A 24,337-nucleotide genomic window follows, 5' to 3' on the forward strand; every position below is an offset into this window, starting at 1 on the left:
TGACCTGTGACTGATTATATATATGACCTTATTAGATTAAAGAAAAAATGCGCATGTAGCATTTTAATGTGACAAAGTTAGGATGGTTGGAGTTAAAAATTTCTGAAAAATTTGACACTTTTACCTCTTTGGTCATCAAACAGTTACAGTGGAAATCACTCTTATATGTACACACCTGAAAACGCCTGAAGTACCACATAATGGATATGATAGACTAAAGTAGAAGTACCTCAAAATTGGACATAAGCACAGTACCTGAGTAAATATACTTTCTTCCCACCAGTCTTGGCTAGTAGCAGTTTTACATTTGGATTCCTGATCTCTGCTTGTAAAGGAAATTAAAAAAAGTTTCTCTCAACATCTGTCTTCCACTGCCCTCTAGTGGACAGTCCAAAGGGACTTCTAAAATTAAAAAAATAGCTTCAAAATATTCACTTCAAGTGCTGCTCAGACTTGATCCCACCAAATTATCATAAAGTCTAAGATTTGTTTTCTCATTTTCCTGTTTAAGCATTGCAGAACAAAAATAAAAAGTAGCTCCACGTGTACATAAATACGTCATAATTTATTTGACATACACCACAACCTCACCTCATCTCATGTGACATCTTCATTTTCAATAGGTCAGCAGAACTCTTCTCATTACAATAATTTCAATAAGCAACAGAACAAACAGATGAGAAGATAGAGGCTTTGAATGGCCAGAGTACACCAGGTTGTGTAAACGTCTATGACAGATGGATACACACTCGATCCTGATGGAATTACACCATGGCTGTCCTCAAGAAATATCAGACACTACAGACTGAAATTAATATAAAGAAAACTGAATATCAATCAGATAGGTCCTTGTCTTACCCTGAGCTCTTCTAACAGCCTTTCTGACATCAGCTTGATATTACCAGGAAGTGTCTATCACACACACCTGCTTCACAGTACTGTGCATCGAGTTGTTCGGCTCTGTTGTAGCAAGCGTTAAGGCCACAGCGTACATGTGACTTTTCTGAACCTGGCCCCTGGTGCATGATGTGTGTGTGTGTGTGTATGTGTGTATGTACACACAGTTGGTATTCCAGGTACCAAAGCTCATTAAGGGGGTGGTTGTTAAAGGGGTTGTTCACTGGAAAGTCTCTTGAGGGTCCGATCTCCACCCCTCACTCCCACTCACTTCACTGCCTCTTTAGCTCCATACCAACGCTTTCGAGTGAGATGAGTTTAGCTGCACGTGTTCATAGTTCTCTCCGTTTCCCTGAAATCAAAAACAAACATTCATTTTGCAAAGCACTTTTATCACAGCGAGATTTTCTTACTGTCAAAGTAAATTCATGCTGCGACTCTCACCTTGGATGCTATGGCTTTGAGTTTGCCGAGTAGAGAAGGTTTTGTGTACACGACTTCATCCTCCATGTCTCCCTCATTCTCTCCCTCCATCACGGCACAGCTGTCAGCTCCTGGCATCTCACACTCCTTATTGGCAGACATCACCAAGCGGGAGTACTTATATTCCAACCTAGCAAAGAGACAAGCGACAGAATCAATACTGTCTGAAAAAAAAAAAAAAAAAAACAGGAGAACAATGCTGGCCATGTGAATATTGACCAAAAGTGTGATGTGACAAGGAAAGAATGGCAGCAGGGGTGGGATCAAACAAGGGAGCTTGGAACAGAGGAAGAGATAAAGTAGGAATTAAAGCCAGCTGGTGGGAGAGTAAAATTAAAAAAAAAGACAGGAAATTAGGAGGAAGACAAGGGTGCAGGGAAGGAAGAAAAGAGGAACAGGAGGAAAGAGGAGGGAAAAAACAAGAGAGATAAGGGGGGATGAAATTAAGAAACAGTACAGGGAGGAGGTAGAGGAGTAGGTAAAGGAAAAAGAAGGCACCTTTTGTTCTTCTTCCAGAAGTAGCAGGTGAGGGAGATGAGCAGCACTGCAGTGAAAGCTCCCAGTCCGGCGCCGAGCCGTACCCAGAACTCCATACCCTCACATGGCAACGTCTTCTTTTCGGGCAAGGTCACACCTCCTATACACAGCTTCGGCTCAGTCCACACATACAGCAGGTCCTGAGGATCAACATACACATATACGGCATTAAAAAGGCAGCAGGCACACGGAAAATTGTATTTACAAATTCCCCACACATACGGTGCAGTGTGTAAGACAGTGGAGTGTTTTAAATTGTTTTGGGTTTTACTCCACTGCATCTCAAGTGAGACAAAGACTGCTTAAGCGCGGACTGTGAGCTTTAAGGTTGTTTGCATCCATATTGACTGAATGGATGTGAGAATCACAACCCTTTTTAAGCTTGGAGGCTATAATTTCTACGCAGTCCACCCATAAAAACACTAAAATTAAAGCTGAAAGTCAGCAGTTCATTTCACTTCCAATGGGTTTCAGTCAAGAACCAAAACAAATCTGTCCCAGCACTGATGGAATACGTCCACACACCTGGTGTCCTCCCTTGCAAGCTCCCTCTATCTGATGGTAGTCTCTCTCTGTGCATGTAGGACACGCTCCTGAGCTCTCCCATAAGAAATGAAAGGTGCAGCCGTCGCATGTTCCTGCAGGGCACTGACTGTAGGAGCCAAGCAGAAGATGTCATTTGTACACCACATCACAGCAAAATTATAAGAATAATCATTATTTGTATAATACCTTTCATACAAGAAATGCAGCCCAAAAAAGCGCTTTACAACAAAATCACATGCACCAAGTACTTCTCATAAAGACACAGAACATAAAACAGATGTAAAATAAGATTAAACCCACTCGATAATAGTAAAAATAAGATAAGAATAAGGTTTAAAATAGAATAAAGACAATGCAAAAAATAGGAAAATGAAATCCCACTGAATAACAATAAAATAAAGTTAAAAATCAAGTAAAGCACAACATTTTAAAAGACGTGCAGCGGTGCATAAGTGTGAGGCAAAGTGCAAACAAAAGTTTCAGGCCTGTATCAGGAAGTCATGGCTAGTTAAAGGCTAAAGTGAGGATACGTTTTTAGCTTTCTTTTAAAAATATTCAGCAAGCGGCTTCCCTGATATCTATAGATAGTGTGTTCCAGAGCTTTGGGGTGTAATGGACAAAAGCTGCGTCTCTGATTCTCTTTCTGCTGTTGCTGGAAACCTCCAACAAACCAGCAGATGATCGCTGTGTTCTTGAAGACAAAAAGTGAACTGGGGAGTTAGCAATGTATCTTGGTCCTGGCCCATTAAGGGCTCTGCATACAAAATCAATTCTCAATGTTACAGGAAGTCAGTGCAGAGCAGCTAAAGCTGGACAAATGTGCGCTCTCCTCTTGGTTCTGGTTAATAGCCGAGCTGCAGAGTTTTGAATGAGCTGAAGTCTCAGCGTTTTTTTCAGGAGGCCATCTATTTGATTGAGAAATAGTTGCACTTCAGCTGTTTCTAAGGTGGAAAAATGAAGTTTTCACCACTTTGTTGATGTGGAACTTGAAACTTAGATCTGAATCAAGGATAACACCAAGATTCAATCCAGGGAGTTAATTTCCCCAGACCATTTAACAGCATCTCTTTTTGTTTTAGGGCAGCCTAGTAGAATTATTGCTCATCCATTTATTTATTGCCAAAAAACAGTTAATAATGGTAATAATAGTCTTTATAGCTGTAGCATCATTTGGTTCAGCAGACTTACTCTCTCTGATGATGTGTGTCATCTGCATAGAAAAGTTAAATGGTTACATGTGACATTTGACACAACTAGAGACTGCAAGAGATTCAGTACCTGGGAACTGAAAGATCTCCTTTAGTGGTTTTCACTGGGTTACAGCGAAGTGTCACCACTGCGCTCCGACCCGACTCACAAGACGAGGTTGCCTCCAGGGACCTTAACAACGGAAAACACAGAAAGTGAGGCCGGAACCTTAGAGCTTTAATTTATTTATTAATGTATGTTTCCGAAACAGAGTATCTGAAATAACAGCAGTACCTGTAATAGAAGTTGACGTCAGGGACTTTCTTGGAGGTCTGGGGGTACAGCTCTGGTCTCGCCCTTATTCCATCAAGTGTATTATCTACTGTCACTCCTGTTAATAACACCCAAAGAAAGGCTAATTCAATATGACTTCTGTAACATTAAAAGATGAACAGGATCCAACCTTGTCTTGTCATTACATCTTTCCTTTTCACCTTTTAAAGCAATGGCAGCAGTACAAAACATACCAAATGCAGCTCTTCACACTACCACAGTCTGCATCTTACATTCACTAACCCAGGAATGTGTCAGCCAGGTTAATGGACTGCGAGGAGAGTGCCGTGTGGAAGCCTCGACCATTCGCCGGGATTATTGTCGACTGACAGATGAAGGTCTTGACAGCGTTGGCTCCTTCGCCTTTCTCTCTCTGGGAGTCGGTGATGGATAGGTCTGTTACGTTGTCCGTGCATACTGCCAACTGACCCTTAAATAAAGAAAGAGAGCTACTAGGAAGGGCATTGCATTCGTGCACACACACTTTAAAAGCTCTGTATTTTCTGCGTGTGTGTGTGCTTTCATCTCTTCACACCTGTCCTCCACACAGGCTGATATTGAACTGGTGGAAGTACTTGGTTCCTTTGGAGGTGAAGCTCGGACCGTTCATCAGCAACCCCACAGACCCGAGGAGGCCGAAGTCAAAAGTCAAAGAGGCGTTGCCCTCAGTGTGGGTGAAGTGACAGTCACTGTAACATAAACTGTGGTCCTGTTAAAAAACAAATACAGGTATATTGTTGAGCGTATTGATAATAGCCAAAAACAAATGATAAGATAACAGCTCATTTCCTTTCCCAAACAAACAGACCTTGTCACTCTTGCTGGCTGGCCCACAGGGTTTGCAGGCGTCTGGACCCGGCGTGGCGTGAGAGACGAGGTACGTGTTACGTGGACACTCTGTGCACTGGCTGGTGAGCGTGTCTATGTAATGTCCAGGTGGACACGGCACACATGTAGAGCTGGAGGGTTGGGTGCTGAGGGCACAAGTCCGGCACCCGGAGGACACCCCGTCAACAGCGTTACTCACTAAGATGGAGTAGATTCGTGCCACGTCATTGACTCTCCAACGTACCTGAGAGAGTACCCGAGAGGGACGAAGGGTACAGAATGAAATGCAGCATTGACTAAGTGTGTGTGCTGTTGACAGGCATAAAAACAAACAAACTTTTCCCCCAAGCCCCTACATGAGTGGATCACATCATACAATATTCATGCTTTATACAAGATGCCAACATTCCTGTAAAACAGGTAATTTAACAACAGCTACTGGATGCGTTACCACCCCAAAATGCACATTTTCTTCAAACTTCATGCATTGTGCAAGGTACTGTAATGGTAATTTCAACTTCTTTGTGAGACACACAACCTCCCACCGTCTCACCAAGATGTTAAACCCTTTTATTGTCCCTTGCATCTCAACTACATGAGACACACAACTTGCCTTCTGTCTCTTCATCAATACTCAAATCCTTTTGTCAACCACTTGAGACTTCCTACTTCCCTTTTGCTCCTTCAGCAATATCAAAATCCTGTTGTATTTAAAACTGTGATGTGTAGACGGTTTAACACGCACCTCAGGGGGTCGGTACCGATACCTGCAAGAGACAAAGGTACGAATACACACCTCTGGGTAAGGGGCTGACCCTGCATCAAACAAAGGATGGAAAACACACCCCAGGGGTGGGTCTCTCCACAAGTATAAAATGTCCAGTTTCCTCATCCTGACCGCTCACATGTTGATTGACCTTTTCTTTGCAAATGAAATAAAAACATGTCGGCCGGCAGAAGTCCCTATTTCATTCTTCACCAGCAGAAGCAGCAACAGAAAATTTCCACCACAGTACTAAGTGAGCACAGTGATGAAGTAGTCCGTTTGATTTGTGGTTTGGTTTAAACAATAACACCACCTCAGAAATGATCTTTAAGACCCAGCAGAAGGGAGTGTTAGGTGTACCAAGTGTGGAGCGGTTTTACAACACTACAGGCTGTCCCAGTTGTTATTTGAACTTCGTGATTGAGGAGGTTTTCAGAGCGTTCTCATTTCTGGACATAAGACAGTGAATATGAAGGTTCAACCAGAAGACGGCAGATCAGGCTTCCTGGTCTTTTGATGGACCAATCCTGTCTCAGTGGCCTGACCTCCACAGCTCAGCACAGAGGTTCATTGTTCATACCCAACAACATTAAAGTGCTTTAAAACTTGTCTTCACTGCTGATCATTCCTACTGCAACTTATGAATTTGGTAACAATGAGAGTTTATACAATGACAAATCTGATGTTGGAAGATTTTCAGTGTCACTGTAAAGGTAAGATCTTACATCTGCTTAATGGTAATGAATTTCAGCAGTCAAAGATTCCCAGTAGCCCAAGCTCTCTAAGCCCACTGTGTGTTTATGCTTCTTACTCTACATAATAGACTGGAGGAAAGGAGGCATTTGGCACATTTGGAGGATGCATCCTTTACCCTCGGCTTTTAAAACATGCTAAAACGCAGAATGTTCACAGTGTGTAGCCATCTTTACTTATGATCCAGCATGCTGTACGTTAAAGTAGTGAACTCATACTTACATCTGAAGGTTGGTTAGTCCTCTGGAAAGCCCATGTGTAGGAGACAGAGGCATTCTTCGTCATGACATGCGTGTAGGTCTGTCTCGTTTGCGTTTTCTCCCATAACTCGACCACCGTAGTACTCTTCCTGTTTACATCCTAAAAAAGCATGTTCACGTCACTCACCTCGCCTGTGTAAAAATGTACTACGTATATATGTAGCAGCAAGCGCTTGTCAGCAGCTACTCTCACCATCATGAAGTAGAGCTCGCAGTCAGCTGTGCACAAAGTTTCAAATTCAAATGTGATGCGACCAAACTCTGTCCCAGAATGGCTTGATGTAGGGAGCCTGAGGGCAGATGCAAACAGAGGAGAGAGGAATTAGTCACGACAAGAAGAAACAGACTGCTCAGTGAAGGGAGTGATGGAGACGGAAAAACACAGCATGACAGCACTTACTTGAAGCCAGGAACATGGATGTTGAGGATGAGGTAATCATTATCTGAGCTTCCTGCTCCACTCTGGATATGATCACCTGCCACCTCCCATCCTAAAAGGACAGCAACAACACATTTGATTTGAACAGTACCTTTCAACAAGGCTTTACACCAAATAAATCACATAAAAAAAGACAGAACCTAAAAATAGAGATAGAAATTAATGTTAAAAAAAACACATTTGATAATAACAGTAAAAATAAGAAAATAGAAATAAAGACAATGCATAACATTAGATGGGAAATAAAACCCAGAGTACATAGAATGTATGAAATCAAATAAAATACAACATTTAGAAAGAAGTGCAGCAGAAGTGTGAGGCAAAGTGCACAAATATGCTTTACTATTTCAAGAAATATGCACATTGTGGTAATATTGACTGTATTAACTCTGCTCAATCTGCTATAAAGGAATTGTACAACAATGTGTGAAATTCACTTCTTTTTTCCAGAGAATCAAATTAGAGGATCAACACAACTCTAGTGTCTGCATAGCAAAAATAAAGCAAGAACCAGCAGTGAGTTATCTTCGCTTAGCATAAAATCTGCAAACAGGGAAGCAGCTAAAAGCATTAATACAAAACACTGCAGTGTGAGAATGGCACGGTTTCGCGAGAGGGTTAGGTGCCAGGTTATTTCTGGGCCGGGTGCAGCAACTTCCTGGAGTGTTGTTGTCATCGTGAGTTTGCCAGGAAACCAGCAGAGACTCCAGAGAGTTACTGGGCACGGCCAAGAAATAGTCCAAGACGTAACAGGTTAATTATTGAGATCTAAACAGGTTTTAGTTTGCTGGGTTTGTTACCTTTGGACAGAGCCAGGCCAGCTGTTTACTCTTCTGTCCAGTCTCTGTGCTAAGCTAAGCTAACCATCTCTCATCTTCAGCTTCTTTACTGCACAGACATGTGAGTGGTATTGATCTTCTCATCAAAAAAACACCCACCATTCATATTGTCACATTTGGAGTTGCCCACATTGAAACACGAGGTCTTCATGTTTGCAGGAAGAACGTTCCACCATTTATACTCGTAACCCAAGGTGGGCTCAGTGCCTGCTGGACACGGCTTACATGCTGCGGGAAGAACACAATCAGGAAACCACACCGAGCAAAAACAGAAGTAACTGAAGGACAACGGCAGTGAGGAATACAATACAGATCAACAGAGTTCTCAGTACGTTTCATCCCATCAGAATAGGTCCCAGGTGGGCACGGTGAGCAGGTGGCCGTGTCATTGTTATAGAAACCAGGGTTACAGGGGGGGCAGGGCTCTCGCTCTCCACTCGGAGGCAGCGGCTCAGCTCCAATCACACCCTCCAGGCAGATCTTAGGTTCAATCCACTTATACATGACCTGCGTCTGAAATGACAGAGATGAAGGTGGTGGAACAGAACAGAAACCGTGATTACAGAACAGGTCATCTCGGGGTGTTTTAATCCAGAGGTGGCCTCTTTTCTCTCACCTTGCCCTCATGGTCACACGCTGTGTGGATCTGGAAATAGTCCTTCCTGGAACATGGAGGTCTGTCCTTACACACAGCGGATCCCTCAGCTTGGAAATGAAAAGTAAGGCAAAGGCAAAATAAAACTACACTCGCTGAAGAAAACTATCATTTAAAGGAGCGACTGCATCATAAAATGATGATTTACCCAGAATCCCACAAATACTGTAGTACTTTAATAAATAATATCCTGAAAAAAATAGAACCACTGAGTTGAAATAGAGTAAAGCAAACAGCAAGATATGTGATGCAAGATGTGAATGTAGATGAGAAATAATAGAAAGAATAATGTGCTCTTAAGACCAGGAGACAGGCAGGAGACTCAAAACACTGAAAACACAGCAGTGAAGCGAAGGGATTTTACAATATTCATAAAGATGTGTACTAAATTAAACATGTTAAAGAATGTTTTAAATACTCAAGCCTTCTCTCAGCCACTTCCTGGTGGTTTTACTAAACAGACGATGCATTCACGGCATCACATGACAGAATGTTAACCTACTAATATGAACATGGTGTATATCAAGGCACAAATTGTCTATTTATTCTCTTTAAACTTAGCATTTCTGCACAGTTGCAGATAAAGATTAGGCTACACAAATATTATTAGTATTATACTACTATGTTACTTAGTATTTTATTATTCAACCTCAAGAGTTCAAATGTGAGTTCTTTCTATCCTTCGGCTGTGTTACGTGTGTCTGTGAGCGGCACTGATAACAATTAGGCTACACTGAGCACTGCACTGCAGTTTCAGTTTATGTTGTTCCGAAGACTCAACATAGCGTTCCCACCTGCATACTGGGTGGTAATGTTGCAGGGGGTGCAGGAGCTGGCACCGTGGCCAGAGTAGGTGTCCCGAGGACAGGGGTCACATGTGGAGGAGCCTGGGATATGGCTGAACGTCCCCGGCTTACATGGGAAACACTGTGAAGTGTAGGCGACTCCTGGTAGAAGGAAATGACAGATAGAGAAAGAAAGGGAAAATAAATAATTAGTATACTGATTTGTTATTGATTACAGACAGAGAGGGAGAAATAAAGAAATTTGTTACTGACCTTCTATTTGAACATTTTTCAGCAAAACAGGCTTCACCACTTTGGTCCCCATCAGCACTCCACCCGTCCTCCAGTACAGGATGTTGGTGCCAGATTTCAGGTTCACCTAGAACACACATGATTTCATGTGTTTCGGTACAGCTGCGATGTTACATCTGAAAATGACTTTGGAGGTCAGCTCAAATGCTAGAGCTGAGCTTTCACTGCATGTGGTCGTTTCATTTCAATGTAAGTAAGAATAAAGCTACACAACAAATATTCCGATAATAAAATCTAATCAAATGCATTGGAGTACCTAATTTGATTGCATGTAAATTATACTGAAAAATAACAGTACCAAATTTTAATGTCCATACTTATTTCATTAAACTTGACCGTAAGCTAATGAAAAGACTATTACATGCCCTTCAGAAGATCCACATACTGTATTAACACTCCTCCCAACATTGCAGCTAATTGCCATTTTGTGCTCACAGGGCAGGAACTGAACTTTGTACACAAAGACACTCATTTAACAGTGTGACTGGAAAAATACTGGAGACGACAATAAGTGATGGCAGTGTGTGTGCTGACAAGCTTCCTGCTGGTATCCACCCATTTCTCGCCGCTCAGCCTGACTCCAACATGTTTACTTTGAAGGCCGACACCAGCTACCATAATCTTAAAGATGTCCTCCTTCGATTTTGTTCATCCTCGGGGGGGGGACGCTTACCGTATGGGTCCCCCATTCACCGTGATTGGTAAGCTTGAGCCACTTTGTGTCAGCAGACTGATCCATCTCCTGACACTGGTCATTCTGGATCTAAAAGACACACAAACAATCAGTGTTGGTTCCTGTCCACATGCCAAAGTGTCCTTGGGAAAGACACTGAAGCCCAGTTGCCAGTCCCAAGTCTGGATAAATGTGGAGGGTTGCTTCAGGAAGGGCATCTGGCATGAAAAAAAAGGCAGAAGAAGAAAGAAGAAACTGGCTTTTCTTGTTTGTGGGGACAATTCAATTGAACAACACATCTGCCTTTCATAATGTGAAATAACATCTCAAATGTCCTCAGTTTACTACCCAGTAGATCAGCAAAACATGATTGATTTTACATCTTAATCTTTCCAGCACACCTGCCTCCAATTAAGCACTACTTAAAAGACTCATTTGGCTTGTCATAGCAGCAAACTCTGAAAAATAACGTTATTCGTGGCTGCGCTCTATAGAAGTATCCCAGCAGCAAGTCATTGTCACTGAGCCAGCTTGCACAATATGCTGGAACTGGTACACTAAATGGAATGCAGCCATTAATAATGTTATTGGTTTCCCTGCTATGGACACCCTGCTGCTGTGAAGAAGGTCTATTAACAGATTCTGAAATACAAAGTTTTTCCTGGAGCACTTTCACACAAAAAAACAGTTGTCATGTGAGATAAATGTCAGCTCACAGCAGACAGTAGAAGAGCTTTTCTTACACTGAGGAATCACTGTTTGTTTCAGAGAGAAGCTGCCCACAAAATGTTTTTGAGGGCTCTTGATAGGTATGTAATGTACATCATGTTTTCTGATTCATGCATGTAATTAGAATGATCACAATCTGGGGCCATTTCCAATTAGATCTACCATTTTTTTTTCCATTAGCATTGTACCTATTATATTTTAGGCCATTAATGATGAGTGAATTGCTTGAGATTTAACAAAGGAAGTACTAAATAACTCTCCAGGGCATCCAAAAAACATTTTAGTGGCAGTGTATACAAAAAACACTACGTACACACACTCAGCTTCCACTTTAACAGATGGATCAATAGACAAGCACATCGATCGATATCATTTTCCCGGAAGTACAAAGGTAAAAGCTAATGAGTGTCTGAAACTCACAAAGAACTCAAACAGCAGGTTTTTGTCTGGATACTGGTACTCAAAGCTGACAGAGCCCTGTTTCTTCAGATGGACGGCGTAGATGAGCGACACCGTGCACTCATCCCTGTTGGACTCCAGATAGTTTCCTTGAGGCACCCAGGAAGAACTGCGAGGAAAAAGATCTGAAAATTAATATACACTTCCAATCTGGCTTTCGGCTTGTCCTCCGTCCCACTCGCACACCTGTTGCAGGTGAGCCTGTCATCTCCGTGGGGACTGTTTTCCAAGGAGGTTGCCAGGCTACTGAATCCAGCAGGCATGGAATCCCATTGGTCGAAGCGGATACCGCTGCCGAGGGAGTAGCTTCCCGCCGCACACTGGGTACACTCCTGAGCCGACATCTCCAGGAACTCCCCAGCCTCGCATGAGAAGGCTGGAGGATACAGAGGGATGGGAACAAGAGGAATACTGAATCAGTTATTTCCCAACCTTCTTTGCTATCACACAATATAAAAGCATGCAGACTGAAGGGGACAGAAGATGACAGGTCATGCAAATTGTAGCTGCATTTAGTATAGTGCACCCCCAGTGATGAGGAGCCTTAATCCTTACATCCTGTTACACACTGTGTCTGTCTCTGCACTTTTTTTTTTTCCACTGAGCCATCATGTCTTCCGCACCTGCCAGTGTTTTGACAGTGTCAGCCTTTCCTCATACCTGATCTGGACAAACACCTATTGTGATGTCTCTTTGTGCTTTAGGAAGCAATGCAAAAAAAAAAAGGTATGCACTCTGTGTAGTACCTTTCATCTAAGAGCAAGCAGCTTGCAGAAAGTGCTTGTACGTATGATTTGACTTAAGAACAGTTTACTGTGGTGCTCATTTTCATGCTGACATGAATGGTGAGAGAGTTTAAACTTTACACGGATATGCAACATGAAGATGCAAACTGCTACAAGCAATGTGAAAGGAGCTTTGCTGCTGAAGCCTAACAACAAAGGCATATTAACACTCCTCAGGACAAGCTGTTTCACCTCATAACGAGCCACTATCAAGATAAGAATAGTTCACATTTTATGCAGTTTATACATGCGTAAAATATCCACATGGCCATTATTATGCACCCTATTCTGTGAGGGGCCTTTCAGTTATCTTGCACACAGATTTAACCAGTGATCACGTCGGTTCAGCCAATAGCGAGGCGGTGTTGTAACAGCGCAGGGCAAACCTGTTCCTGGGATGTCTAACAAAGAACAAACTCGTATGGCCACCTTGTTGAACATCTGTGTGCTTTTCCACAATTAAAGTCCGTCCTCCTGGCTCCATCTTGATAAGGTCACTCCCAACAAAAAGAGGAATTTAACACCTGTGACTCAGCTTTTCCTTAACAGATCTGTTTCCATGGCAAAACATTAGCACTCACAACTGGGGAGTTGGGAGTGCTTCATTAGTAATTCATCACGGCCCTGTGAACAACTGTTTTTTTATTCTAATAGTTCAGGCCAAAGAAACTCTGAGATTTCGTCATGGTGACAGATGAGGTTACTGCTCCTCATACGAGACACATGCAACATGGCCTATTAATGATGTTTGGTTTGTAACGTAAAGCAGCCGAGAACAATTATGTGACCGTGTTTTGCTCTGAGATTATTGGCCTGTGGTTGGTTGGAGGGTATCCAAACAGGGTCGGTCAGGTTGTAGTGGTGGAAATTCCAGGCTATTGATAAGAAGGTGAGATACACACATCGACTCTCACTCCCTTACACACACTCATTCACATACTTACTGCACTCTTTGCCGCGCACTGGCTCTGGTAGTCCAGTGCAGACTCCAGGGTTCTGCGGGATGGCCACTCTCCACCGAGATCCTGTCCCGTCACACTCTGTGTACTCATAGTAGTAGTCCAGCTGCCAATTACACACAAACACACACAAAAAACATCTGCATAAGAAATCAGTCGCCACAACCGGCTAGGATCCAAACAATGAGCAAATGTAGTCCAGAGGCGGGTCAGTAAACATCACACCGCAAGCGGCCTCCACCCGAATCACAGCCCTGAGTCATCTCATTCTGGGTGAGAATGTTTTGCAAATCAGCACAGGCTACTGCATTAGCACCAAACACTGAAATTAACTTCTATATCCAGCTGCTCAGGCTTCCAAAACATGACCGCCTGTTATGCTGTAAGCCGCAGCCACTCTTCTGCCCTGGATACACAACATACCATCTCCACGGCGATGGGTACAGGGGCGATGGCGGCCAGGGGCTGCTGGTAAAACAGGCAGATTTTCCCGTTGTCAGGATGAACACTAACGTTCATGTTGTGGTTTTAATCTGTGGTCTTGATTGAAAACCATTAGCGTGGTGTTCTCGCCTCCACAGAGCTTCTCACCATCTCTCTGTCTACAGAGGAGGGTGGCCTAATTTCTGACAGTTTACATAATGTTGCTCCTTGAGCCAAACCAGATTTTGACACCATGGCGCATGCAGGCTGGAGCGTGTGGAGTGATTTTCTCTGCTATCTAAGGGTCTTGCGATAGAGCTCGGTCCCACTGATGAGAAAGGTCAGGAGAAAAGAGGCGAATGGGGCACAGTTGTTGACCAAACTGAATGTTTTAACATCATTATAGCAGCAGAGACTTAAAGCACAATAAATCTACCAGGAACAGGATTGAATTCTGAACTCTGTTGCACTCATTATCTCTTGTGACTCTTGCATGAGCTGTGGTCGATCACTGACAGACTTGCAGTGCTCATCTCACACCATAATTCAGAGCCTGCACTCCTGAATGCATTTCATGAGACTGAAAGCAACACATTGCCCCTGATGTCACATGCAAGAGCAGCAGAAGCACAGCAGCGCAGTCATTTAGCACCATTACAGGCCTTAACCAGGGAGCCACAGTCATCTCGCTACCACTGTGAAAACAGAGATTGAGACAATAACTTTGAGGAATGTTGCTCCTCTATCTTGGGACTGTGTGTTATGTGTGAGTGGGGCTGCCAGTCAGGACTGAGGAGGTGTCGAGCTGAGCCAGACCAGAGGAGAGGAAAGGAAAAAGGCCAGTCCATGCAGGAAACTGATAACAGCCTGAACAGCACTGAGTGGTGAAGTTCAACATACACCAGGCTTCATCAGAGATTCATGCTCCTCCACGCTGCTCAAACTTGATCACTGTACAAAGAGAGTAATGTTTTGGGGTTTTTTTAATTGAATTGAATTGAATTTTATTTTATTTTATTTGGTCTTCCCACATGCTGCAAATGGTGGTGATGGAATCGCACCACAAATCGGCCCGGAAATGTGTCATCAATTTTTAATCGCATTTGATTACTGAATTACCTTCTCACTGTCAGCAACCACGGCAGCCCGATCAGTGCATTTTCTAATTGTCCTTCCCGGAAAGCCCCAGCCATTAAAGCGAAGGCACTGAAACAGAACGAAGCCTCATTGATCGACTGTGGCATCTCTCACCTCACTACACAGCCGCTGTCCTTTGGCCCCGTCAATCAGCCGGAGCGTGCAGAGGATGAGAGCGCAACTGGCGACGAACCAAGACGAGGACCGCATTGTGGATCATGGAAGGGGGGGATGAGAAAAAAAACAAAACAAGCAGCTCGATCCAGGAGGGATAATTTATCATAAAACCTGAGCCAGATCAGTGCTTGGTCGGATACAAATCGACACTTGCGCCTGTCTCCTCTTGTCGGCAGATTGTAACCCTGACCACCTGCGATTATCCTCAGACTGTGCGCTCCAGGGTTGCCTCATCGCAATCAAGATGGGAAAATAAGATGACTTCCGGTCAAGGTCTCAAAACTAAAACTCGCGACGCAGGCATGAGGGAATAATCGGTCACCACTTTATTCTTACATGCCTTTTTTTAAAAACAATTGTGATATATTTTCGTTAATGTGCAAAGCAGTGTTCATTTTGTGCGACAATCCCGCCACTTTCCCAAATATGACCTCTTTGCTATTTTAATTTGAAGGTAAAATAGTAATACATCCGGTATCTTCTTCCGACTTGACGCTGCTGTGAGCGTGTGTCTTTAACCACCGGCTCTGACGCTTCTATGACGTCGCTCAGGAAAAAATAACGTTTTGTTATCATGTAGCTGTCGTGACAAAACAGTAAACAAAACGATGTGCAATATACCTTTAAAATTTGTGTATTTGGGTCACGCGGAATATTGTAAAACTAATCGCATAGGGCAAAATTACGGTCTCCATCGAGGTCGAGGTGTTGCAGATTTGTTTGAGGCTGATGTCGCTTCGAGAATAAACCTTTTTTGACCAGCAGGCTGCTATTTGTTCTTATCTTGGAAACAGCTGCGGTTGCATGAGGTATATTGTTCTCCTGATTATTGTAGTGCATATCACCGACCGACAGAGGGAGGCCAAGCTCTGCAACTGTTCATCATTACTGCCGGGTGGCTCACAGGATGGCGTTATTTATCTTTCTATAATAAGAAAGTTCAGTTTGGATTTTGGATTTTCGAGCCTTAGTTGAATGATATACATAGACACGAGTGGCTTACTGGCTTCTATGAGGTCTAGCTTAGTGAGCAGACTGCTGCGACGTGCAGGGCCTGGTGCTGCTGCCTGTAGCTTCAGAGAGGTCAGTTTTACACCTCACAGTTGTTTAAAATGAACACGATGACAGCTGTGCTGGTAGGGCTTAATGCATCATGCAGAGGTAGAGTGAAATAAGGTCACATGAGAATTACTTTACTGTAAAATACTGTGGAAATACTCTACTTTTAAAAAGCATCTTTTATACAAACATGCAAAGTGCTTCACAGAGCAAGATTAAAATAGCACAGACAAAAGGTAGACAGTAGACAACAATAAATAGAATTTCTCAAGACTTAAGACTTAAAAGCTAAATTAACAAATGACAAGGCACCTTAAATAAAAGCCAAAAATGTGGAAATGAAAGTATCAAAATGTCCACATTACCAAAGAAATGTAAGGCCCTTCTTGAGTACAGTCATTTCAAGCAAGCTTACTGCACCAATGTATTGTTTACACTGAGTAATAGTGAACATATGGGTCTAAACTTTATATTCAGGGTTCTCCCTAGAGTTCCCTTTTTGTGAGAGTTATCTATTTCAAAAAAGATAGATTCCAACATCTAACACCCTGTTTAATGTAGAGCAACCGTGGTTCTTCAGTAGTTTCACGCTGATGTGGCACCATTGTTGTGTCTCTAAAGGGAAATCCCATAAAATCCTGTTCAGCTCTGTGAAAATGTGTTTTCTGTGTTTCTCACATGCCGTGCACTAAATACTCTCAGAACTATGTGGTCCCTCTAAGTTTCTAAATAGCGAGTGCAAAACTATATCTCTGTTTACGTCAAGAGACAAAAGAGCTCATGCATGTTTTATAATCACACCCTGGTTCAATTTGTCAGCGTGTGTTACACTCACAACAAAGTGTGTTGGAGAGATGGACGGAGAGACAGAGAGCTCTGTTTACATGGGGGCTCAGAATATTGCCCTCGAGTGGACAGAGATTATGAATGAGGTCTATTACCTCAGCAACGTTCAGTCTTTAATAAATAAATATTTATTAGAATATGTTTTATTAAGATCTGAGCGCCTGGAGACACCCTGTGTGTAGGTCTGCCAGTATGTCAATTAACTGCATTTCTTAATGCATACAGACATTAATCCATCTCTTCTCCACATAAGTAACATTATTTAAAGTGATTGTTATGTCCAATGCGTCTCCTAACAGCACGTCCACAACTACAAGGCTGAGTCCTGCAACTATCAGACCTTGAAAGAGTGAGAATTTCCTCAGTCATCAGGAACCGATCAGTGATCAGGAGGTTGATATACAATGTGGTCATATCACCACTATACAACACAGGAATGACATATAGGTTGGGTTATAGATAGTGGAGAGAAATATGAACAAAACTTATAGTTTTTAGTTATAGTCAAACTGAGGAGTGTTTCTAACATTTTGTCCATCCCATTTGTATCAATGAGGGTAAAAAATGTATCTGCATATCAGCTGTGACAACCAAGAGACAATCCAACAACCTGCTCTCCTGTAGAGCTCACATGGATAATCTAAGGCATTCTGCATCTGAGTGTTTAACAGCTGCTGGTTCATGTGCTGGTCCTGGGACTACCAGGGTTGCAGAAGCTGCCCACATGACTTCCCTTTGTTCATACTCCAACAGGCTTCTTTAGAAATGATTGCATGCACTTTCAACTGGCCTGACAGAATTTGCCCTTTCAGACACTGATTTTATGGCAGGAAACTTGGCAGGAACGTCTGCTATTTTTATTGATTGTGCTGTTTCTGGCCAGCAATAGTATTTAATTTAATCTCTGTTGACCCTGTGCTACCACCAAAATGTAGCCTGAACATTAGCAACTGGACCAAAAGTACACCTGTAACTCATCTTTAACCACAGTTGAACAAGGTAATTAATTTTCCTATAAGCATGTGCCCCTGACCCCCAAATACTTTACAGCCAAGACATACTGTTGTACTGTATACAGGCCATTCTGGAGAACTTTAAATAAGCTTAGATGATGAATTTTTTGTTTGCAGTGGAGATTTTTACCCGACCTGCTACCACATGGCTGTGTTCCATTGGTATATATGATCGTGTTTTCACACATTTTAGCCCATAAAGGTTGATCCTGCACCAGAACACTGCCAGCTGTACTGGTTAAATTACCAGTCCCAAAAACTGATACCAGTAACCCAATCAGATGCTCTTCATTTTTGTCATAATGCTTGAAATTGTCTTATGAAAAATATATTCACCAGCCAGACCAGGCTGGACGGACTACTGATGCAAGTCTGCTTTATGCGATTGTATGAATATTTAAGGAGCTGTGAGGCTAGGTCTCTCTCTCTCTCTCTCTCTCTCTCTCTCCCCTCCTTTCTCTTTCTCATCCGAGGCCTATCACTTACGATGTCTGCCTGTAACTCGAACTCTCACATTCAACCATCTGTAACACTCCAATAACCTTTACACTCTAGGCCACCGCTCTGTGATCGGATGAATTCATTAATTAATAGTGGTGAAGTGTAGGGCAAGTGTATTAGCAACTGACCCTGAATCAGATGGTAACCAGAGTCCCTGTGGCCCAACCCCTGCCTCCAAACGCGCAACAGACCAGGGAGTACCTGGTCGAGTAATGAGACACCCCTCACTGATGCGCTGCAACTCAAGCACACACACAAACCCTGAGACTCTCACACATGCACAGGTTGGAAGGGAGGCGGACAAGAGGCCACGAAGGGCTGAAGAAAGAGTGACCCTCTCCACGTAGAAGCAACCTGGCTGGAAATCTATTTTCCGTGAGAGAAAGAGAGAGCAATGTGATGACAGATCAACCTACTGACCGAGACACGGTCGACACGGTCTGGAGGTCTGAGGTAAAGTCTGGGATAAGCTGATGATCCATTGATGCAGCTGCTGCTGGACAAGTGGACAACTAAAGCAGCGATGGCATAACCAGAAAACATGCTGAAATGGACGATTGAGGATATTTGTTGGCACGGATCAAACTGAATGTCTCCTCTGGATAATGAGATGTTTTTATTTCACACGTCGCTTATTTCACACGTCGCTTGACAGGTGTGGAAACAGTTGGCTCCTTCTTGCGTTTGCCTTTATCCCACTCAAAGGAAATGATGCATATTCCTTGTTGATTATCATTCGTATGTACTCCTAACTGTTTAATGTACCAGATCCGCCTAATGTCAGTGCAACTGGGATTTATTTTACTGTCACTTTTGGTCATTTCTGAATCCCCCAGCATGCATGGACTACCTTGTTCCTCTTTGGGCCACTGTTTTGGTAATCCATCTGATGTTAGCACTGACCCAGCACCCGCTCAGGAGCCGGACAACTCCAGAAGAAGCAGAAACAATGGCCTTCCTGCAGCAGACCCAGTTACATCGCAGCCAGAAGCCCTGCCAAGCAGCCCGCAGGCGCAGCAACACAGACAGCCTCAGAGGACTGTCAGCTGCATCTCCACCCATTCCGCCAGAACCAGAACAGTAAATGGCACCAGCTCAAACTCTATCTGCCACCAGCAAGACACAGAGGACGACCCGTGCTTTGAGTCACCTCCGTCCTGCCGCAGCCTCTCCCAGAGCTCAGAGGACGATGAGCTGGAGTTTGACTGTAGTCCAGAGCTGGAGCTGAAATACCCACAGATCCCCAGACCGTCCATTATTATCAGACAGCCTAAGGTAAGGCTGGGGTCAGTAAGTGGAAAGTACATTTACTTATAATTAGTACAATTATGAGGTACTTCTACTTTACTTGTGTATTTCTGTTTTATGATACTTTATAGGCTATTTTACCCCACCACATTTCAAAGGGAAATATTGTCAGCTAATGACATATATTGTATTATTACTGTATAAAGTACAAAGCAGTTGTATGAAGTGATTTAAATTAGCTCCACCTTGACCAGCTAAAAAAATTAAGTACATGCTAACGTTTCCATATTATGATCATGTGCATTTATGCAATTATATAATACCATAAAACTGCGTAATGAGTATTTCTGACAATATTTTTGTAACATTTCTGATTTCAGGACTTTTTTGTGATGCAGTATTCTTATTTGTATATTTATTTAATATGACAGCAATCATTTTAACAAGAAACAAATAATGATGGGGTGAAATTCTCTTTTATGGATGTGTGCAGTATACCTTCACCTCACAACTTATGCAGTCGATTGTCTATTTAATGTAATGCACTGTATCACCACAAGGGGGATGCAAAACCCAAATGAAGTCATTCATAAAGTGAGTAGGGGGACTAAGCGGATGCTGATCTTCCTCTGTGTGGATTTAATTCATTCATTTCTCAGAATACTACAGAATCTTCTCATCAATGAGCTGTAAAGCTCTGAAACTCAAAACAGGCATGCACATGTTGCGGTCAGAGTATTCAGTGACTGTAGATAGGATGTCAGTGAAATGTGTCCTGAGCTCCTGTTCAACATGATCTGTGTGTCCTGATCCCTCTAAACACACGTGTCTGGCTGTGTCTGCGTGTGTGTGCTCGTACATGCCCAGTAGTGTGAGTCTAGTCTGAGAAATACAGTCTTTCTGCACAAGAGTTCCCCCCTTATTCCAAGAGGAGGATGGCACGCCATGTGAGGCCGTGTCTGCAGGCTCTGATCAATAATGCTGATCAGCAGTGGAAACTCTAGAAGAATGTGAGGGGGGAGGGGCAGGTTTTAATAGGAATCCTGGAATTTACACTGTTGATTACTTCAGCCAAAGGGAGACGTCTCATCAGCAGATGTTTAGACAGCTGTTAGGTTTGATTGTCTTTGGCCAGAGGATTGTCAGTTTCAATATGGTCTAAGTTAAGAAACATGCTGTGAAAGTGTTAAACACATGGTTGATTTATAAAGGATACAAGCTTTGGCATGAAAATTTTAAATTCCTGCTTAAAGCATTGAGCCACCTTTGACTTTTACTCAACAATTTAGGTAAAAGCTCCCCTTTAATTGCCTTGTACCAGCCTCCCAATTATACTGCAGCAAACAGTACAAGACACGTTTGTAGTGGACACCCCCCGAGGTTATAAGGCTTGTGAATGTATACAACCGCGCCCTCCCCCAGTGTAGCCCTTATTGTGCTGTGTCAGAGTGAATTACAAAACGGTGTTTTAAAGCATATATTTTGCAATTTCTGTTCTGAAGCAAGGAAGAGGTTTCACAATGTTTGCTTCAGAAAGGTAAACATGAAGTAAATATGAAATGACGCTTCATAGTTGCTTCATTATTAAACTGTGATCTTCAGAGTAGGATAAAAGGCTGATTGATCCACCGGAGGACAGGCATAATCTGAGCATGTGCATTAACCCTTGTAGCGCCCCACCTCCTTATCAGCTGATCTCTCACAAATCACAGCCAAGAGCCTCTGTGATTCCTGCCCTCGAGGCGCAAATTAATGTCCCTTCTGTCGTAGAGCTCAAGGGACTGAGTATGGAAATGCTAGAAATGAATGACAGACGTGATGCTGTAAAAAAAATGACTGTACTGTGTTCCCAGGAAGAGGAATGAGTAGGAGTGTGTGAGCATGACGAACAGAAGGTGACTTTTGAGTTATTATGTGTCAGGTCAGTCCACAGTGTGTAATTCTTCTGGCTTAATCATCAGCGTCTCTGTTAAGATATCCACTGCAACAGATTTAGCTTTGATCTCCCGTGCCCTAACACTCTGTGTGTGTGTGTGTGTGTGTGTGTGTGTGTGTGTGTCCATATCAGTGTAATAATACAGTTGTTGCACTTATCTCTGACCCCTCCCTTAAAGGCGGACGTGTTTATGGCACACTTCCTTTATCAAGAGCAGAAACTGCAGTCATATCTGAGCATACAGCACAGTACTCTCTCTCTCCCTCTCTCGCTCTCTCTCTCTCACACACACACACACACACACACACACACACAAATACACAGAAGCCACACAGAGAAGTAAAAGATTACTGTTATTATGCAAATTAAAGGGTTGATTTGAACAAGACAACAGAGAGCAAAGAATGAACATTCCCCTATCGAGCCATCACTGTCAGCCACCTGAGCTGTACTTATACATGTTTTAATGTCTGACAGTAATTTCTTGTTGTGTTGTATTTATGTGATAAGCCCCATGGTTGTAAGTGTCTTTGAACATTTATGGCAATATTAAGACAATATTTGCATGTCAATCAGAAACTGATTTATTGCAGTAGTTTTTGCACATGCAAAGGATTTGCCTTGCCATGCCATAAACCTAAACAAAAGACTAAAAAAGATTTTAATAAGCAAGTTCTGCAAAAGTCAAAATAGAAAATCTGACAATGAAAATATGAAAAAGCATGGCTGTAGGCCTGAGTGTAACCACGAATGCTGTAGACCTGTGAATTAACCACAATGTTACCAGACATGTCTCTTGTTTCCAGAGGTGATTTCATTGTGGTTTTTGTCTAAAATTAGTCAGTGGACTAAGATCTTGGCCTCGCCTTTTTATTGCCCCATGACTACACCTTATTCAGCCGCATGCAGGAATGCGCTTATTGATGTGTTACATCATCCCCTTTAGATGAATGTGGTTGTTATTCAGTGATGACCTTACAGTGAGTGACAGTGTCCCTTCCTTTGTGTTCCCTTCCCACACACGCTGCCCTCAGGAATCAGAATTCCAGGAAACGTCGTCTGACAGGTCGGACGGTAGGGAGACAGAGGATGGAGGGTTATCAGGTATGGAAAACAACACGAGCTTCCTCCTCTTTTCTCTCCACCTCCAGCTCCTTCATGCTGGAGCTGTTGGGCACACATTTGAAAATGGAAACAAAGTTCTCGAGAAAAAAAAACTTGATTTTTATGTGAGAAGGAAGATATTTGTGAGGAGGGAATGATCGGGTTCACACAGTTGTGCCTCCAATGTGTTGATGTGTCACTGTGAAAGAATGTTGGTCCCATAACTTGTCTGTTTATGAGTGATTAGGGAGAATTATCTTTGTCTGTAGTAAATATGATGTGATCCAGAGGAAAGGGCGGACATTCTGTGCGTGTTTCTCTTCGTGAGTGTGTGTGTGTGTGTGTGTCTGTGCGTGTGTTCACTCACCTTGCGAGGATGTCTGGGAGGAGGTGAGTGCTGGCGGTTACCTTGGCGATGAGTCTTGGGGCAAAGCGCTGGGCGGGGTGGAGGGCTCTAAATGGGTTAAAGGATGGAGTTGAGTGGCTGATTAATAATGCGATTTTGAGCGCTTGTGTCGACACGTGTAGCCGAAATGTAAGCGTGAATTTGAGTGTAGGTGCTTGTGCCAGCAGACCTACAGGAGAGGGTGTGTAACAAAGCCTTGGCATGCACAAACCAAGGCTGCCCCAGCTGCAGTCAATCTCTCCATCTTTTGTTTTCTAACCCCTTCTGATAACATTACAAAGAATGGATTTCGGAGGTGGGGGTTGGGAGATCGAACCATCTCACCAAATAACGCAGTCCAGTGCAAAAACGCCATAAACTACTGCCTAAAAAAATGCAACATAAGTGAATCTCACAACAAAGATCTAATTCTGGAAGTTTTTACGAGGAGGGAATGTATTTTAAGCAGCATCCCATGCTTTTCATGAGCTATATATCACACATGTTTACAGTACTGAAAGGAGGCACTACTTTGAAACAACAGGCAGAATAGGTTAACCAAACACTGGCATTAGTGCTTGACCAGCCCAGTTTTGATGCTTTTAAAGGATTAACATCTTTAACTATGCCCCTGTGGCCCAAGCACATGCACACACGCTGAAAGAGAAAACAAGGGAACATCTGCTACAGTACATGCGGTTCTCTAAGAGTTCTTACAACAACACAAAGAGCAGTGTAAGCCTGACAACTGAGCTCCCTTTATTCCAATGAGAGAAATTTAAACAACACAAGCATGCTGTTTTTGTGGGAGAGATTATGATGCACCAGGGGGTAATGTAAGTACAGGACCTCCTCTGTCTCTGACTCTCTGACACACACACACATGCAAACAATTGTCACACTGACCTTGATTTCCTGTGTTCGCGGTGTGTGTGAGTCGTTGGAAGGGCCTTCCTGCTCTCTGTGTTGGAAATCCCGCTTATTCAGCTTATCCACACAAACAAGCAGACAGACAGACAGACAGACAGACAGACAAGTGGATGGACAGAGGGAGGGACAGGCACATGTTTCTCTATTGTGTTGCCTGTCTCTCCTGTAGGTGTTTACCCATGCCGCCTCACCTCCCATATTCCACCTTCATTCTTTGTGCCTGTTTTGTTTTGACACGGTTTATGACTATCGAGTATGAATGCCATTCAAGGATCCACATGAACTGCTAGTGTTTATCTGGCATTTGAGTTTGTTTGTACTTTATGTGTGCACATGCCTAGGTATAAAAAAC

The 24,337-nt window shown here is 43.0% G+C and overlaps 1 protein-coding gene across 2 annotated transcripts; it reads right to left on the bottom strand.

Moving 5' to 3' along the window:
* Positions 1–583: 583 nt before the first annotated feature.
* Positions 584–24,039, bottom strand: elapor2a (endosome-lysosome associated apoptosis and autophagy regulator family member 2a). 2 transcript variants are annotated; one of them, XM_041938742.1, is made up of 23 exons: positions 23,962–24,039; positions 23,038–23,124; positions 13,212–13,332; positions 11,669–11,858; positions 11,444–11,591; positions 10,295–10,384; positions 9,583–9,688; positions 9,319–9,471; positions 8,486–8,574; positions 8,202–8,382; positions 7,969–8,097; positions 6,992–7,082; positions 6,785–6,881; positions 6,554–6,691; positions 4,793–5,056; positions 4,520–4,693; positions 4,228–4,414; positions 3,946–4,042; positions 3,742–3,843; positions 2,443–2,569; positions 1,879–2,057; positions 1,342–1,510; positions 584–1,249 (listed from the first exon to the last, which is right to left on the bottom strand). In XM_041938742.1, the coding sequence occupies exons 4-23, from the start codon at positions 11,824–11,826 to the stop codon at positions 1,181–1,183; spliced, it is 2,748 nt and encodes a 915-aa protein (XP_041794676.1). In that variant the 5' UTR covers positions 11,827–11,858; positions 13,212–13,332; positions 23,038–23,124; positions 23,962–24,039; the 3' UTR covers positions 584–1,180. The 2 variants fall into 2 exon arrangements, with proteins under 2 accessions (XP_041794676.1, XP_041794675.1); XM_041938741.1 differs by lacking the exons at positions 23,038–23,124; positions 23,962–24,039 and adding an exon at positions 14,901–15,161.
* Between the last annotated feature and the right edge of the window lie 298 nt (positions 24,040–24,337).

The sequence above is a fragment of the Chelmon rostratus genome, chromosome 6 (genome assembly GCF_017976325.1).
Source record: "Chelmon rostratus isolate fCheRos1 chromosome 6, fCheRos1.pri, whole genome shotgun sequence".
In the NCBI taxonomy this organism is placed as follows: domain Eukaryota; kingdom Metazoa; phylum Chordata; class Actinopteri; order Chaetodontiformes; family Chaetodontidae; genus Chelmon; species Chelmon rostratus.

Excerpts from the sequence above, each read along its gene's own strand:
- elapor2a (XM_041938741.1), bottom strand. The coding sequence starts at position 14,996 with ATGCGGTCCTCGTCTTGGTTCGTCGCCAGTTGCGCTCTCATCCTCTGC. Across the intron at positions 9,472-9,582 it reads GAAAAATGTTCAAATAGAAG|GAGTCGCCTACACTTCACAG; the intron begins GTCAGTAACAAA and ends TCCTTCTACCAG. Across the intron at positions 1,250-1,341 it reads TCAAAGCCATAGCATCCAAG|GGAAACGGAGAGAACTATGA; the intron begins GTGAGAGTCGCA and ends TTTTGATTTCAG.